We start from the raw sequence: 15,412 nt of genomic DNA, 5'->3' as shown, positions 1-15,412 counted from the left end.
GAGCAGGGCAGATATATTTCCATTTTATGACGGAGAGCATGGAGGCCCACAGAAGCCCAGAGGCCTTAGGAAACACAGAGCATCCTTCTCAGGGGAGGGCCTCAAACACTGGCCTGCACACTCCTGCTCTGGAATTTCTCTGCACTTTTCCATTTGCTCTTCATGACCCAAACAGAAGTCTAAAACTAAACCCATTTCAGGGGCACCTGGGTGGCTCAGTCGGTTGAGTGTCCAACTTCAGCTCAGATCACGATCTCGCGGTTCTTGAGTTCAAGCCCCGCATCGGGCTCTGGGCTGACAACTCAGAGCCTGGAGCCTGCTTCAGATTCCATCTCCTTCTCTCTCTGCCCCTCCCCTACTCACACTCTGTATCTCTCTCTCTCAAAAATAAACATTAAAAAAAAAATTAAAACCATTTCTAGCATGAAGGAAGAACGACAACATTTACTAAATGTCTACCCTGGACCACTTTTATATGTTCTCTAACTTCACACGACAACTATTTTTCTGACAAGAAAAACCTCTGCCAAAGGTCACCCAGCCAGTTCTAACCCCACGCCCACATGCTTCTCTGTGGGAAGCATGGAGCTAAGTGCAACAACTTCTGCGGTACTCTGTGTTCTGGAAGCAATGGCTCCTTCTTCTCCTTCTACTTCAACCCTTCCACTCATGATGAAACAAGTAAAACAAATTCTTTCTTGATTCAAAAAGCGCCATCTGCATTTCCCAGCATCCTTGTACAACTTGAGTTGGTGAGCGAGGGTGCTCAGCATGGATCCTTTATTGTGGCCAGGATGTAAACGAACACTTTTAACTTCTCAGGACCTCAACTGGTAAAGAACAATTACTACCAAAAAGGCCTTTACATTCTTTAAAATCCATCCTATTTCTTCAAAGGCTGGCATCTGTGACAAACTATTATTTGCATCCTAAGGGGAAAAGAGCATCTGCTAACAATGAACAATGCAAAAAGAAAGCAAAAACACTCCACACTGAATACCACAGGGTATTCTCTGGAAAGGAAGTTTATGAATCATTTCCGTTTTAAAACATATCATGCTGTTCCATTAGACCTGATTCTATTTTTTTTTTAAAGCATTCTTGCCTGAAAGGGAGGTTTCATAGGCTTTCTTCAGCAATTCAATTTTCTCTGAGTGGCTAGCTTCAATTTCCAGCTTCGAGGTTTCATGGGCAGCATTTAAGTTGTCAAACTAGAAGAAAAAAAAAACAAACAAACCCAAACAATACTTTACCAGTAAAGTTAAAAGCCTTAAGTTGAATAGTATGCAGCAACGTTAGGAGATTTGACTCATAAGCTTGCATTCAAGTTACAGGGCTGCCCAACACATGAAAAGAACCACCCGACTTGGGGACTTGGGTCTGCCAGTCCCAATTCTCCACTCTGTTTTTACCCCCCACCCCCCCAACCCCGCCCCAGGGGGGAGTCCAAGCACACGAGTTCTCCAGGGTTCATGGATGGAAATGGCCAAGTCCATCATAAGGAATAAGGATATATTTCACAGTGATAGGACCACATAAGATCCACGCCTGTCATATCGGCCTTTATGTATCCTCAGTCCCTAGCACATGCCCGGCGTAGGCATTCGGTAAATATTTGCTAAAGGAAAAACTGATTTTAAAGGGGAGCAAGGAAATTGAAGACAAGTTCATGATACAAGGATATGTGACAAATATGGGTTATTCAATGCCATTTTAAAAAATAAAAAATTCACAATAATTTTTTTGCAGTATAACATCAGAATGCAAAGGGATTACTTCCAGGTAGTAGGGTAAAGGGTGGCTTTTTTGGTTTTTTGTTTTTACTTTTCTTTCTTTTGTCTTCCTTTCTTTCACCCAATATTGCTTTGATCATAAGGGAAAAAATAATTGAAAAACCCCTTTTCACTTATTTAAATAAACAAAGGGAAGTTCAAAGGAAATTCATCATCAAACAACAATCAGAATTCAAATAAACAGCCACGATGGAGAACACGCTCCGGCTCCAAAAGCACAGACCTGCTCTTGCAGTTGGTTTTTGTACTTCTCCGCTTCTTCAATGTAAATGTTCTGGAGCTTTTCACACTCCCCGGTGTAAAATTCTTTAAGCCGATTCTCTAGCTCTGTTAGATCGGTCTGGTGCTGCTGGTTCAGCTTCTGCACAAATCCTTCATAAGCTATTTGCAACTCATTTCTGGCTTTTTCTAATTTCTCACAGGTCGATGAAGCAGTGACTGAAAAGAGATGAAAAAGGGAAAAGATATTTAAACTGCTAAATGTCCTAAAATCCTAACATTCAAGCACAGGTGTGAGGACTCTGGAAACATTAACACAGTACTCACAGTACTCAGTTCTCTCTTGACCAGACTTTCAAAGGTAATAGTATAGAAGTGAACAGTAAATAAGAACAAGAGCAAATGGTCGCTGGCAACCCCCCACCCCCAAAACCAACCCAAACCAAAAACAAACAAAAAAACCCCACACAATCATCTAGCAAGAAGTAACAGAAGTACTTGAGAACCAGGTTTCCAAGGGAGGATCACCCTTTTGTATGTTGCCCAATCAGTGCGGGGGCCATAAGGAGAGGAGGCTCTGATTGGCTGAGGCGTCTCTAAGGTTGGCCAGCCAGTAGGGAGACGCTAAGACACAGAGGAACAGGGAAGACCAGAGAGAAGAAATAAACGGATTTTAATCTTCCACTTAATTTGAGCTGATTTCAAAAGGACAGTTATCAAAACAAAGTATTAGAATATGTTGAACACAAATGACCAGGGCATAAAAACTTCAGGAAAAACACATTTTAAAAGCTATCATATAAATATATCGTTTATATTGTTGATATACACAGGTTGATATTTTTAAAAGGCAAAGTTATCTGAAAAACAGAATTTGAAATCGGAGCATCTTACTTCTTCACCACCACTACTGAAAACACGTAATCGTTAACGAAAAATTTTCAGATTTGCACATAAAGGCATATAATACAACCACACTGTAATAAATCTTGGAAGATCTCGATCATTTGTCAGAAGTTTGACTCTGGACTTTTTTAACCTTCCTTCACTGACATTCAATACAGGTGAAACCAGTGCTACTCTGTCAGAATTCGTGTTCTCAATATCCTAAAGCACCCATGGACTAATACAGAGTACTGGTACATCTGTTGTTAATCCTTACCTCCCTTTTGGCAAGCAATATAGATTTCTGGAATTATGGAAGAAATAAGATTGTTTTAGGGCAGAGAAAGGACAGTTTAGTTTAATGATAATTCTAGCTAAGTAACGTGGAACTGGCTGGCTCCTGGGATGAATTTCCAGCAAGGAGGTAGACTTGTCTTCATGGTCTCTTAGGAACATGCCATGTAGTGGTAGAAATATTAGTCACTTGTCTCCTATTAGGATTCTTTTAGAGGCAAAATGGACCATATTGAATAATGACAAGAATAGCTTCTTCTAAAGAGAACCATTAAAATTCAAATAAATTCATAAATACTTGTTGAAGGGGAAAGGAACATAAAAAAATAAAAACTACTACTCAGTGAATGGCGCTCCTCACACGTTATCTCGTCTACCTCTCCCAGAAGTCCTGTGAGAACCTTGTTACAAAATGAATAAGGAAGTCAACAGAGGGGGTACACAATTTGCCTATAAGCACACAGCTAAATAAGTGGCAGGAGACTGGACTGTTGTAAGCAGTTTGGATACTGATTGTCTACATCCAAAGCCTGTGCTTCTCCCCCACCCCACCCAGCTGTCTTTTGTGCCAGAGACTGGAGAGAAACAACATGGAGCCTCTCCTTGGGAGGCTCATTGTCTAAGTGAGAAGATATACACTTCAGAAACAATACAGGGAAATACCTAAGGGTCCAATAAATGGCGCTTACAGTGGTTTACACCCAGCTACGATGGTATGGAAGTTGGGGTCTTAAATTTCTTTAAGTTGTGGTAAAATGTAGGTAACATCAGTACCTCAGATAAATGGAATCATACAGAACCTGCCCTTTTGTGCCAGGCTCATTTCACTCAGCAGCATGTCTTCAAGGGTCATATGTATGTTGTGGTATGTGTCAGAATTCCCTTCCTTTTGAAAACTGGATAATAGTCCATTGTGCATATAGACCACATTTTGTTTACCATTCATCTGTCAAAGGACACTTGGGTTACTTCCACCTGTGGGCTGTTGGGAACGCTGTTATAAACATGGGTGCACAGACATCTGTCCGGGTCCCTGTCTTAGTTCTTTTGAGTATATTCCTGGAAGTGGACTTGCTGGGTCATATGGTAATTCTGTTATTATCTGAGCCAACACCGTCCTGTTTTCCATGACAGCTACACCATTTTTCATTCCCACCCGCAGTACACAATGGTTCCAATTCCTCCACACTTTCACCAAAAATTGTTTTCTTTTCTTGTATTATTTTTTATAAGCCATTCTAATGGGTGTGAAATGGCAGCTCACTGGTTCTGATCTGGTCAATTTTTTTTCTTTTTTTTAATTGAGCCACGTGACATAAATGCCATCCTGATACTGAGGGTGAAAACTATTCTACCATGAACAAAGGTGGGAGACTGCATGGCGTGCCTTGGGGACTAGAACTTTCACAAAGCATAACAACTGGAGGTAAGACCCAAAGAGGTAGATGGAGGCCAGATTATCGGGGTCATCAAATGCAGTACAGACTGACAATTCAGTCCCTTGGAACTAAATTTTGGAAGTTATTATTATTTTTTCTTTAAAAGAGTAAAAGATAATGGTGATGTTGATGGTTACATAACACTCTTCACTTTTCCTTTTTATTGTACTAATTATTTACCAAAGGAGGGGAAAAAATGATTCAAGAAGGCAAATGTTAGTCAAACAGGTACACACAACATTAGCTTCCACTAACCTTCCCAAGTACACAAACAAAATGATGGCCCCACATGCTTCCTTGTGGGAATCTACATTATAACACTCTATGAAAGTAGATGACAGAAAAATATTTTGCAAGCACTCAATGAAGATGTCCAATAGCTTTCTTATTGGTTTCATGTCGTTTTTACTTAATTCTCTTGGAATTTCAGAGATCAGCCAAAAAAAAAAAAAAAAAAAAAAACCAATAGTATGATAGCAGCCCATCTGAATGCTCATATCAGAGACAGAAATGTCTAAGTGAACCAGAAACTAGAAGATCATCTATATGAAGTTAATCGTACGCTACACCCGCCCAATTTTAACACATTTGTTTGTAATGAAACAACAGTCAGTTTGAACGTATATCTACAGTACATCTGGGTTTAAAATCAAATAGGATATCTGGAAATCTTCTCACATTAGCCACCGGACAGGGTGTTTCCTGTTTTAAAAAAAAAAAAAAAAAAAAAAGAGAAAAGAAAAGAAAAGAAATAACAGAAGAGGAAAAGCTTGTAAGTGTTTAATTTTGTTTGCCACTGTGAGTGAGGGGAAGGCAGAGGGGAGGCAAGGGGTAGGTCAGAACAGGGAGAGAAGGCTTTATCGCCCTTAGTACAACCATCCCAAGCTTGGGCTCAACCCCAGGCAGTGACATCAGCCCACAGCTGTGCACAGACCTTTGCTCTGCTACCGGCCTGGCGTGCCGGGCAGACAACAGCTGGACTGAAATCATCCCTCACACCAACAGCTTTACTTTGAACTAATTGGCCTGGGCTCCTGAAGGAAAAATGTATTTGGCACAAAGACTCTTGGAACACTTTTTAAGGACACCCATGTAACCAACGCATCAAGGGTTCTGAGCACTCCCTCTCCACCAGACACACACAGTGGGGGGAGTGCGGGAGGTCACCTGGGGCTTCAGTCATGGCCCCTTCCTTGTGCTGATAACAGTTTAGGAGAGCTCCTTAAGGCCATCTCAGCCCGGTCTTGTCCTTGCTTACTCTCCGGAAAGCCACTCCCTTTCAGACAGTGAAGCAGGCACCCAGCAAAGCCAAAATAAAACAGGGGATCTTTCAGAATTTCCAGCAAGTGAGCAAGGGGTTTTCAGTGCAAGCTGACACTGTTTTCAAGAAGTTGTTGCACAAATACCAAATCCATACAGTACAAAGGAATCTTTCTGTCCTGGTGTCTTAATCCTTCCATCAAGCGACTGGTAAAAGCAGGTCTGGGACTAAGGGTGCCGAGAGGCCACTGCCCGTGCAAAAGCTGGACACCCGTAACTTTTGTACACGCACTGGGACGCTGCAAAAGTTATCTCCAGCGTCCGCCTCAGCCTGAGTTTGCAGAATTAGGAAAGAAAGAAACCAACTCATTTACAAGACCAGCCCTAAAGCCACAGGCCGTGTTAGAGGGAGCCCTTTTCGCCCCGGGACAAACTACGCCCACGCAGAATTCTCGGCCAATGACAGAACAGGAACACAACATGGTTCAAGCATATAGAACTGAGCAAGGAAAAAAAAAAAACATTTCAGAAAAATGGACAAATGCCTGAATTTTCTCCTTTTCATATAACTTATTTGGATGACCTCTGGAAAAGGCTCCATGTCACAGCCAATTATAATCTCTGAAAAGGAGAGCTGGATTCATCCGGGGTCCTCTAGCCCTTATCCCGAGAAGCACACGCATAGCTATTACCTAATTTGTTCTGGGGACCTCTTCTAAGGGGGGAGGCTAGACCTATATTCTCTCCATCTCGTAGACATCAGTTTCCCTTCGGTGACTGATAAATGCATGTTTACAGAGAAAAGCACCACACAACCATGGCCCTAACTTGGTCATATTCTTCATGACCATATTCTTCATGACTCCTTCATTTTTGGATCTGGGTAGCATGGTTCATCACGAGACAACCCCAAATATTTTAACTCTCAGGAACATAAATAAAAGTCTTCATAGAACAGAGCTAGAATAATTAGGTCCAATTCTCAGTCACACCATTTACCTGAGCAAATTATTTAAGCTTTCTAAACCTTCATTTTCTCATTTTTTTTTTTTAAATGGAGCTAATATTGGTAGCTTCCCTGCAGGATTAAATAAAATAACACACACGAAGCCCCTGACCCAGTGGCTGACCAGAGTCAGCGTGAAATAAATGTTGCGGTTATCTTACCCGCCTTACAAAAGACCACCCGTTGAAATGCGTTTGAAGAATTGTCAGAGACAGGCTTGTGGTTCCACGACAGAATGTGACAGTTAAAAAGCAGCCTTGTGTAGCATTCAAAGCTACACACACAGACACACAGGATAGGGTACCATAGTTCTCTTGTTCTTGGCACTGGATGTAATAGGACTTTCCCAACTTGTAGGTGATTTTATCTAAACTGGACATCAAGTATAAAGAAGAAAAGGAAAAATAAAGAGGAGGAGGTAAGGTCACATGGAAGTCACACACGCTTTCATGATGCCACATCACAGATTGTGACAGAAAGAAAAGATTAACAGGAAAATAAGACGACTTCATTCCCCAACTGTACACACATACTTTCTCTAGGTGTTTCTGGCAGGCGTGCCATGGGGGCCAACCCTTCTCTGCACCAGATGTGGGGGGATCAAGATGTCTGCGTCCTACGTTTCTTGCCTGCTTTAGGTCCCCCCCCCAACCCCCGCCTCTGGCCACCTGGGGAATCAGACACCTGCTTTTCAGTGCTGGACACCTTCACTCTTTTTTCAACAGCACATACTTCTCAGGGAAAATATACTTGCTTTTAAAGCTTTTTTTTTTTTTAATGTTTTATTTATTTTTGAGAAAGAGAGAGAGAGACAGAGCATGAGTGGGGGAGGGGCAGAGAGAGGGGGAGACACAGAATCCGAAACGGGCTCCAGGCTCTGAGCTGTCAGCACAGAGCCCGACACGGGGCTCGATCTCACAGACCACGAGATTATGACCTGAGCCGAAGTCGGAGGCTCAACTGATTGAGCAACCCAGGCGCCCTGATAGATACTTGCTTTAAAAAAAAAAAAAAACAAAAAAAACAACTTGTAATTGTGGAATAATTTTACATAAAAGGTACATAGAGAGTACACAGAGTTCCTGTACCCTTTCCATCTAGCTGCCCCAATTGTTAGCATTTTACATAATCACGGGACATTAGTCACAATTAAGGTTTTGACACTGGAACAATACTAGTAAGTGTGCTATAGACTTTTGGATTTCACCAGGTTTTTTCACTATGCTTTTTTTTTTTTTAAGAAAAAAATTTAGGATAATTAAAAAAAAATTCTAATGTTTTATTTGCTTTTGAGAGAAAGAGAAAGACAGAGTGGGGGAGGGGCAGAGAAAGCAGGAGACACAGAATCCAAAACAGGCTCCAGGCTGCCATCCCAGAGTCTGATGCGGGGCTCTAACCCACGAATCGTGAGATCATGACCTGAGCCGAAGTTGGACACTTGTCTGATGGAGCCACCCAGGTGCCCCTAGAAAAACTTTGGCTCTTCAGAGAAGCTGCAAAGAGAGAACGGTTTCCAGATACCTCTCATCCATTTTCCCCTAACATTAACACTGCACATTACCAAGGGACATTGACAAAACTAAGAAACCAACATTGGTATAGTATTATGAACTAAACTCCATACTTTGCCCCTTTTTTTCTGTTCCAGCACCCTATGCAAGATATGACATTGCATTTAGTTGTCATGTTTCCTCAGTTTTCTCTGGTCTGTGAGTGGGTCTTTCTTCCCCCTCCTGCCCCCCATAATCTTGACAATTTTCAAGAGTCAGGTATTTTTAGAATGACCCTCAATTTCGGCTTGTCATGTTTTCTCTGCATAGTCCATTGACCCATCAATTCCACCAGTAAGAATTTATCTTACAGGTATATTCCCACACGTGTAAAATGAAGGACATTTGAGGTTATCCACTGGAGCATTTCTGTAACAGCAAAACATCAGAAACAACCTAATGTCCACCAAGAAGGAACACGTTAAATTATTTGTGGTGTATCTATGTGACGGAATAAGATCATTCAACAGCTATTAAAAAAGACTGATAAAGTTCTTTGTGTACTGATCTTTAAGAATGTTGAGTGGAAAAGCAACGTGCATGTAAAATATGTTCCCACCTGTGTATCAAAGTAAGGGGGAAACCAATCTATAGCTTATCTTACTACTCCTATGGCCCAGCCCCAGAACTGTGAATGGGAACACTATCTTTTATCATAGCAGCATAATCACTTCATAATATTATTCTTACTCTATGGAAGAGAAATCCGGTCAGGACATGCTGCCAGAGTGACTGACGGGCTACGTAGGTTACTCTCTGAAACCAGGGTCTGTTTAAAATTGGAGATAGTAATTTAAGTGAATAAGGTAATCAATAAGCCATTTTTAAAAAGTAACTTTCTACTTGGGGGAAGGGCAGCAGCCTACAAACAACGAAAGGGTAGGTACCCAGACTGTCCAACAACGGGAAAGTCTAACTTTCCACATCTCAGTTTCCTGGTGTTGCAAGGTGGGAACAAATACCACCTGATCGGCTAACCATAGCATTTGGTGAGGATTTTGTAGAGCACATCTTCACAAACTCTCTGTGGAATGATCATCTCAGAAGACGTCCGAGTTTTACTTGCCAAGACGTACTACTTTTTCATATGACCAAGAAATGTGGCAGTCATGTGATACACAACAGTCTTTTTCTAAATTTCATAATGAGCTATGAAGGGCTTTCTGATCGCTCTTGGGAATTACATGAATCAACATGAAGTGATTTCAAAGCCACTCCCTAATCATAACTTATTAGGAATCTACTTTTACAAAAAAAAAAAATGCCTGCACCCTCAATTCTCCCATAAATAATACCATCTTACATTTAAAGCTCAGTTTCGTACTTCTACAAAATGCTCTCATATCTATTCTCTCATGTAATATGACAGTGTTTTGAGTTAATAAAATAGGTATCATCTTAAATCTCATTTTACTGGAATGGGAACTGAAGTAGCAAAGTTGGGTCCAGAACTCAATCCACTCAACATTTTCAATTCAGGTTCTGCAGCACAGAACCCAGAACCTGATCTCTGTGGCTATTTCCTCAACCTGAGAGGCAGAAGAGAGAATTTAATTCATACATACAATGGATGCCTGAGAGTATTAGGGCTTCTTTCTCTTGTGGAAGCTAGAAAGACTTCAAGATAAGGCAAGTTAAAAGGAAAAAAAAAAAAAACCAAAAAACAACCCAACTTTTCTCTACACTGATTAGTCCTGACAAAACCTTACGCAAACGGGGGATGATGATCTGGCCCCACCAGCCAATGTGAGCACACAGGTGCCAGCTGGGTCTCCATGGGGCCTGTGGTTCTCCCTGCCAACACAAGTCTGAAAAGGCTTTGCTGTTTTTCAACTTACTCACTGGCCAACAACATGCTGCAAAACAGATGTTCTCATAATCACAACAGCAACATTCCATGGACCAACGAAAACATTTAGGCACGAAAGTGGATCGGAGATGCAAGCCTGGCAGAAATATTGGCATCATGTTCTAAGCTTCGGGCCTGAGAAAAGTCAGGCAGGACTTTAAAGAAATCACACTGAGACCAAAGTAATAAATTGAATGTTAAACGTCCCTCATGCTTCATTTTTAGAGTGCGAGGTTCAAAAGGGCAGGTAAGGTTGATGGCATTCCTAACATTTGGAAGCCTAGGTACAAACAAGAACGGGCTCAATTCAGTTGGCACTATTTGACATTACTGTTTATTCGCTCACTGTGCTTACCTGATTCTTACAGAGTTTCTGTAAAAGAAACAACATTCTGGACAACCATCATGGTGTCTAAGTGTAGTCCAGGGAGCACCTACATGATAATCACCTGAATGGTCATTGAAAGTGGGCTGCTGGGGGTGCCTGGGTGGTTCCGTCAGTTAAGTGTCTGACTTGATTTCCACTCAAGTCCTCATCTTCTATTGGTGGCATTGAGTCCTGTGTCAGGCCCTGCACTGACAGTGTGGAGCCCGCTTGGAATTCTCTCTCTCTCTCTCTCTCTCTCTCTCTCTCTCTCTCTCTGCCCCTCCCCCATGCACACACATGCAAGCTCGCTCTGTGTCTAAATAAACAAACTTAAAAAAAAAAAAAGAGTGGATTTCTGGGCTCCATTCCCAAGCCACCTGAGTCAGAACTGTGAATCAGCATTTTAACCTAGTCTATTTCATTACACAGTGAAGTCTGAGAACCACCATTCTGGACAAATGACATTAAATTAGTCAACACTGAACATATCAAAACTGGACAAGGACAAGCTAGGACAAGGAACACAGGCTTTCAAAACGGATACCCCCGGTTATGTTGCGCGTCTATACAGGTGACAGTACATAACCTTTTACTTACAGACATAGTCAGCCAAAGTCTGAATTTAGGATGGGCAGACGTGGATAGGGAAAAATGGGCTAAGTCTGAGGTGGTCAAAACCATCTTCAATCAACTCAGTGAGAGAAAGAATTCTCTTTTGGTATACTATTAGTTTTCATTACGTTAATAGTTTTTTTTCATAAATCCCACTTCAAAAATCACTTCTGGAATTGTGCAACTCCAAAATGACCTAACTGTAAAGAGTTTTTCAAATTACTTGAAATACACAGCCTGTTAAACCACAACTGTAGATCAAACTAATGAAAGAATTAACACATGCGCCAAGGTGTATGGTGGCCTCAAGTTCACAGACACCAGTTGAGTGTTGATTAGACAATTTATACCTTGTTTTTGGCAAGGCTAAGTCACTTTTCCCTAACTGATAATAGCAAAACCTATTTTAACTTAACAGTGTGTCTTGAACTCTTGACTCAGATAAAAAGATTCCAAAAGTCATTACCAATGCAAAGGAGTGTCTATATCACATGATTTTCCAACCTTTGAAATATTGCATCATGGTTTTCCCTGTTATGATGAGCAGGAGTTTGCTAGTCTAACCATGCTAGGTCCTCAGCCAGGTGCTTTGCTCTCTAGCTGCTTGACCTCAGGAAGGTTACTTCACTTTTAAGCCTCAGTTTCTTTTCCTTCCTTCCTCCCTCCCTTCCCTTTCCTTTCTTTTAATAAAATACTAACCAGTAGACTAAGAGCTGAATACTGCTGTCAGGAAAGAGCTGGCACTCAGTAATGTTATCACCATACCCAGTGCATAATTTTTATACACAGAGGGAAAAAAATCAACTAGTCTTTTGTAATTATGGGAATTACTGCAATTCTTAGTGAATTAAGGGTTCAAATCCCACTTGTGTCATTATATAGAAACAACCAGGACAGATCTATAAAAAAGATGTGCATTACCTGAACAACGCATTACAAATAATACTAAGTTTATATGAATGTCTGTGAATAAAGGCATTTCAAGTTTTTATTTTTTTTAATGTTTGTTTATTTTGAGAGACAGCAAGCTTGTATGTGTGCGGGCAGGGAGGCGCAGAAAGAGAGGGAGAGAAAGAATCCCAAGCAGGATCTGCTCTGTCAGCACAGAGCCCGATACAGGCCCGATCTTATGGTATGTGGGATCATGACACGAGCAGAAATCAAGAATCAGACACTTAACCAACTGAGCCACCCAAGTAACCCAAGTTTTTGACATCTAGTTCATTTGACTAAATACTTAAGTCTCAGTGGGATTAAAAAAAAAAACAACTTAAATAAAAATAGATGGAAGGTCTCTGAAAAAGGTGTACATTAGATATTAATTTTGACAGCTAAAATACCTTTCCTCCATTAATTTAGATAAAAATGTGATTCTAATGATTAATATTAACAAAAAACAATAGAAACCCCAAAGACCATAATTATGGTTCTCTATTTTTTTTGTTTATTTATTTTTGAAAGAGACAGACAGAGTGAGAGTGGGAGAGGGGCAGAGAGAGAGGGAGACATAATTTGAAGCAGGCTCCAGGCTGTTAGCACGGAGCCTGACGTGGGGCTCGAACCCATGAACTGTGAGATCATGACCTGGGCCGAAGTCAGATGCTTAAACGACTGAGCCACCCAGGTGCCCCATTATGGCTCTCTATTATGGCAGTTTTGATCCAATATGATTCTTTTTTTTTTTTTTTTAATTTTTTTTTTCAAGTTTTTATTTATTTATTTATTTTTGGGACAGAGAGAGACAGGGCATGAACGGGGGAGGGGCAGAGAGAGAGGGAGACACAGAATCGGAAACAGGCTCCAGGCTCTGAGCCATCAGCCCAGAGCCTGACGCGGGGCTCGAACTCACGGACCGCGAGATCGTGACCTGGCTGAAGTCGGATGCTTAACCGACTGCGCCACCCAGGTGCCCCAGATCCAATATGATTCTTAAAAAAAAAAAAAAAAAAAAAAAAATTAGAGTGACAGGTTTATTCCCTATCTCAGAGGCCAAATATTTGTTGTGGACACTGACCATTCAATTGAACTGTAATCTATTTCAAGGGCTGACACTTTCAAAATGATCTAACTGGGATTATCAGACATAATTATAAAATGTTCCCAAGAGGGGCGCCTGGGTGTCTCAGTCGGGTGAGCATCCGACTTCGGCTCAGGTCATGATCTCACGGTTCGTGGGTTCGAGCCCTGCATCCGGCTCTGTGCTGACGGCTCAGAGCCTGAAGCCTGCTTCAGATTCTGTGTCTCCCTCTCTCTCTGCCCCTCCCCTGCTTGCACTCTGTCTCTAAAATAAATAAACATTAAATTTTTTTAAAATGTTCCCAAGAGAATTATAGCTCACCTTGTTTATTATTCATTTCTAAAAACATACTTGTTATTTTTAAAAGGTTTATAGGAAAACATTTGTATACAAAAACCATTGAATATTAGGTATTATACAGATAAACCAACTTTCTCTAGTTACCACCTTCAATATAAAAATCATTCAGATCTTAGCTTGTTGAGCTACAAAGGTGAAGGAGATACTGCCCTTGAAAGGCTCATGGTTCTAGAATGTGACAAGAGGTCTAAAAACAAATAACTACAATAACAAAGTATCTTGAAGGACATAGTAGAAGGCACAATTAACTTTTCTTGAAAGATTAACTAAAACTCAAATGAAGATAAGGTCTTTTAGCTAGGACTTAGCTAGGTTTTAGCTAGTGAGGTGTTTAAGAGGCAAACAATAGAAAGGCGGTGAAAAAGGGACAGCACATTTCAAGCAGAGGGGGTAACATGTGCCAAAGAGGGCCAAAGGGGTATGAACGGACCCGTGTCTAAGGCATGGGGAGGGGAAAGAAGGTGTGAAGAAAGGCAAATGAGCATCCCGATATCATGAAGTTGGGCTGGAAGGTTCTGGTCAAATCATACATGGTGAATACAGTCTATTTGGACTTTTCCCCAAAGCCCAAATGAAGTCATTTATATTTGTTAAAAATGTCCAGTTGAGGACAGATGTGAGACTTATTTTAATATAGTCTGGAGAGAAGTGGGCCTGGAGCAAGGTGGCCTGTTGGATGACCATTGACATCTATTTGAGGGGAGAAATTATGGGGCTTAAATTAGAACAGCAGGAGCCAGAAGGTTGAGGAGGAGAGAGGAGGACAAGGCATGTGAGACCTGTCATTAGCTTAGGTGGTAACTGAAGAATGATGCCACTTCAGAAGACGATAAGCAGACTTTGAGGAATAGGTCTGAATGAGGAGACACGGCAGAGAGTTCAAGGAAGCAAAGGGCTGGGGAAACAGAAAGGCCTGATTACACCAGACTGGCTTTCCTGGAGGCAGCTCTTCACCAGGAAAAATACATCTGCAGCCTCGGAAGGAGAGAACTCGAAAACTAGATCTGTGCATCATCACCCTCCAGGTTGTAGATGAAACCACGGGAATGAATGGGATAACAGCTGACAAGGAAACCCTCACTATACTAAACCTATAGGGGTAAGTGAAATTAAGCTATCTCCACTCAACAGAACTTTCCCAAGTCATTCAGCATGACCATAATGAAGAGTATGAGGCAATATGGAAAAGTCCTTGACACAAGCTAAAAAGATAAGAATACACATAAAATATCATGGACAAATCTCAATATCATGTTGCTGTGTGGAAAAAAAAAAAAAGCCAGACACAAAAAAAAAAAGCCAGACACAAAAAGAATATGATGTATGTTTCTGTCTATATGAAATTCTAGAATACACGAAACTCATCTACATGATAAAAATCAGATCATTGTTTGCTTCTGGAGAAGAGGGGTATCATCTGCCAGAGAGGAGAATGAAGGCATTTTCTGGGAGGATAGTGAGCTTTAATACCTTGATAAAGCTGTAAGTTACATGAGTGTATGTGTTTGCCAATAAGCATTCCATTGTAGGTAAGTGATACCTTAATAAAAAAAAGTCAAGATATGAAATTGTCTACTCTCATATACACAAAGACACAGGAAATATGCAAAAGTAAAGTCTCCTAGTGGAATATGGGCTATTTTGCCCTCACTTCACAGTTTTAACTTTTTGCACACTATTCTTAAATAAAAAGAAATTTTAAAACCCTCAAATGCCCATAAATATTTACCAATTACTTGTGAAAATGGAGAACATGTATTT

The 15,412-nt window shown here is 41.0% G+C and overlaps 1 protein-coding gene across 9 annotated transcripts in view; it reads right to left on the bottom strand.

Annotated features, from left to right (window-relative positions):
* The window catches only part of MTUS1 (microtubule associated scaffold protein 1), a 173,261-nt gene that overhangs the window by 9,252 nt on the left and 148,597 nt on the right, over positions 1-15,412 (bottom strand). For all 9 annotated transcript variants that reach the window (XM_086702850.1, XM_086702851.1, XM_025932939.2 and 6 more), the window contains 2 exons: positions 2,017-2,231; positions 1,106-1,211 (listed from right to left, as the gene is read on the bottom strand). In XM_086702850.1, the coding sequence (XP_086558976.1) occupies positions 1,106-1,211; positions 2,017-2,231 (321 nt within the window). The remainder of the gene's footprint in view (positions 1-1,105; positions 1,212-2,016; positions 2,232-15,412) is intronic.

Source organism: Puma concolor, chromosome B1 (genome assembly GCF_028749965.1).
Source record: "Puma concolor isolate L17-30 chromosome B1, mPumCon1.1.hap2, whole genome shotgun sequence".
In the NCBI taxonomy this organism is placed as follows: domain Eukaryota; kingdom Metazoa; phylum Chordata; class Mammalia; order Carnivora; family Felidae; genus Puma; species Puma concolor.
This window is presented reverse-complemented; position numbering and strand designations above follow the sequence as displayed.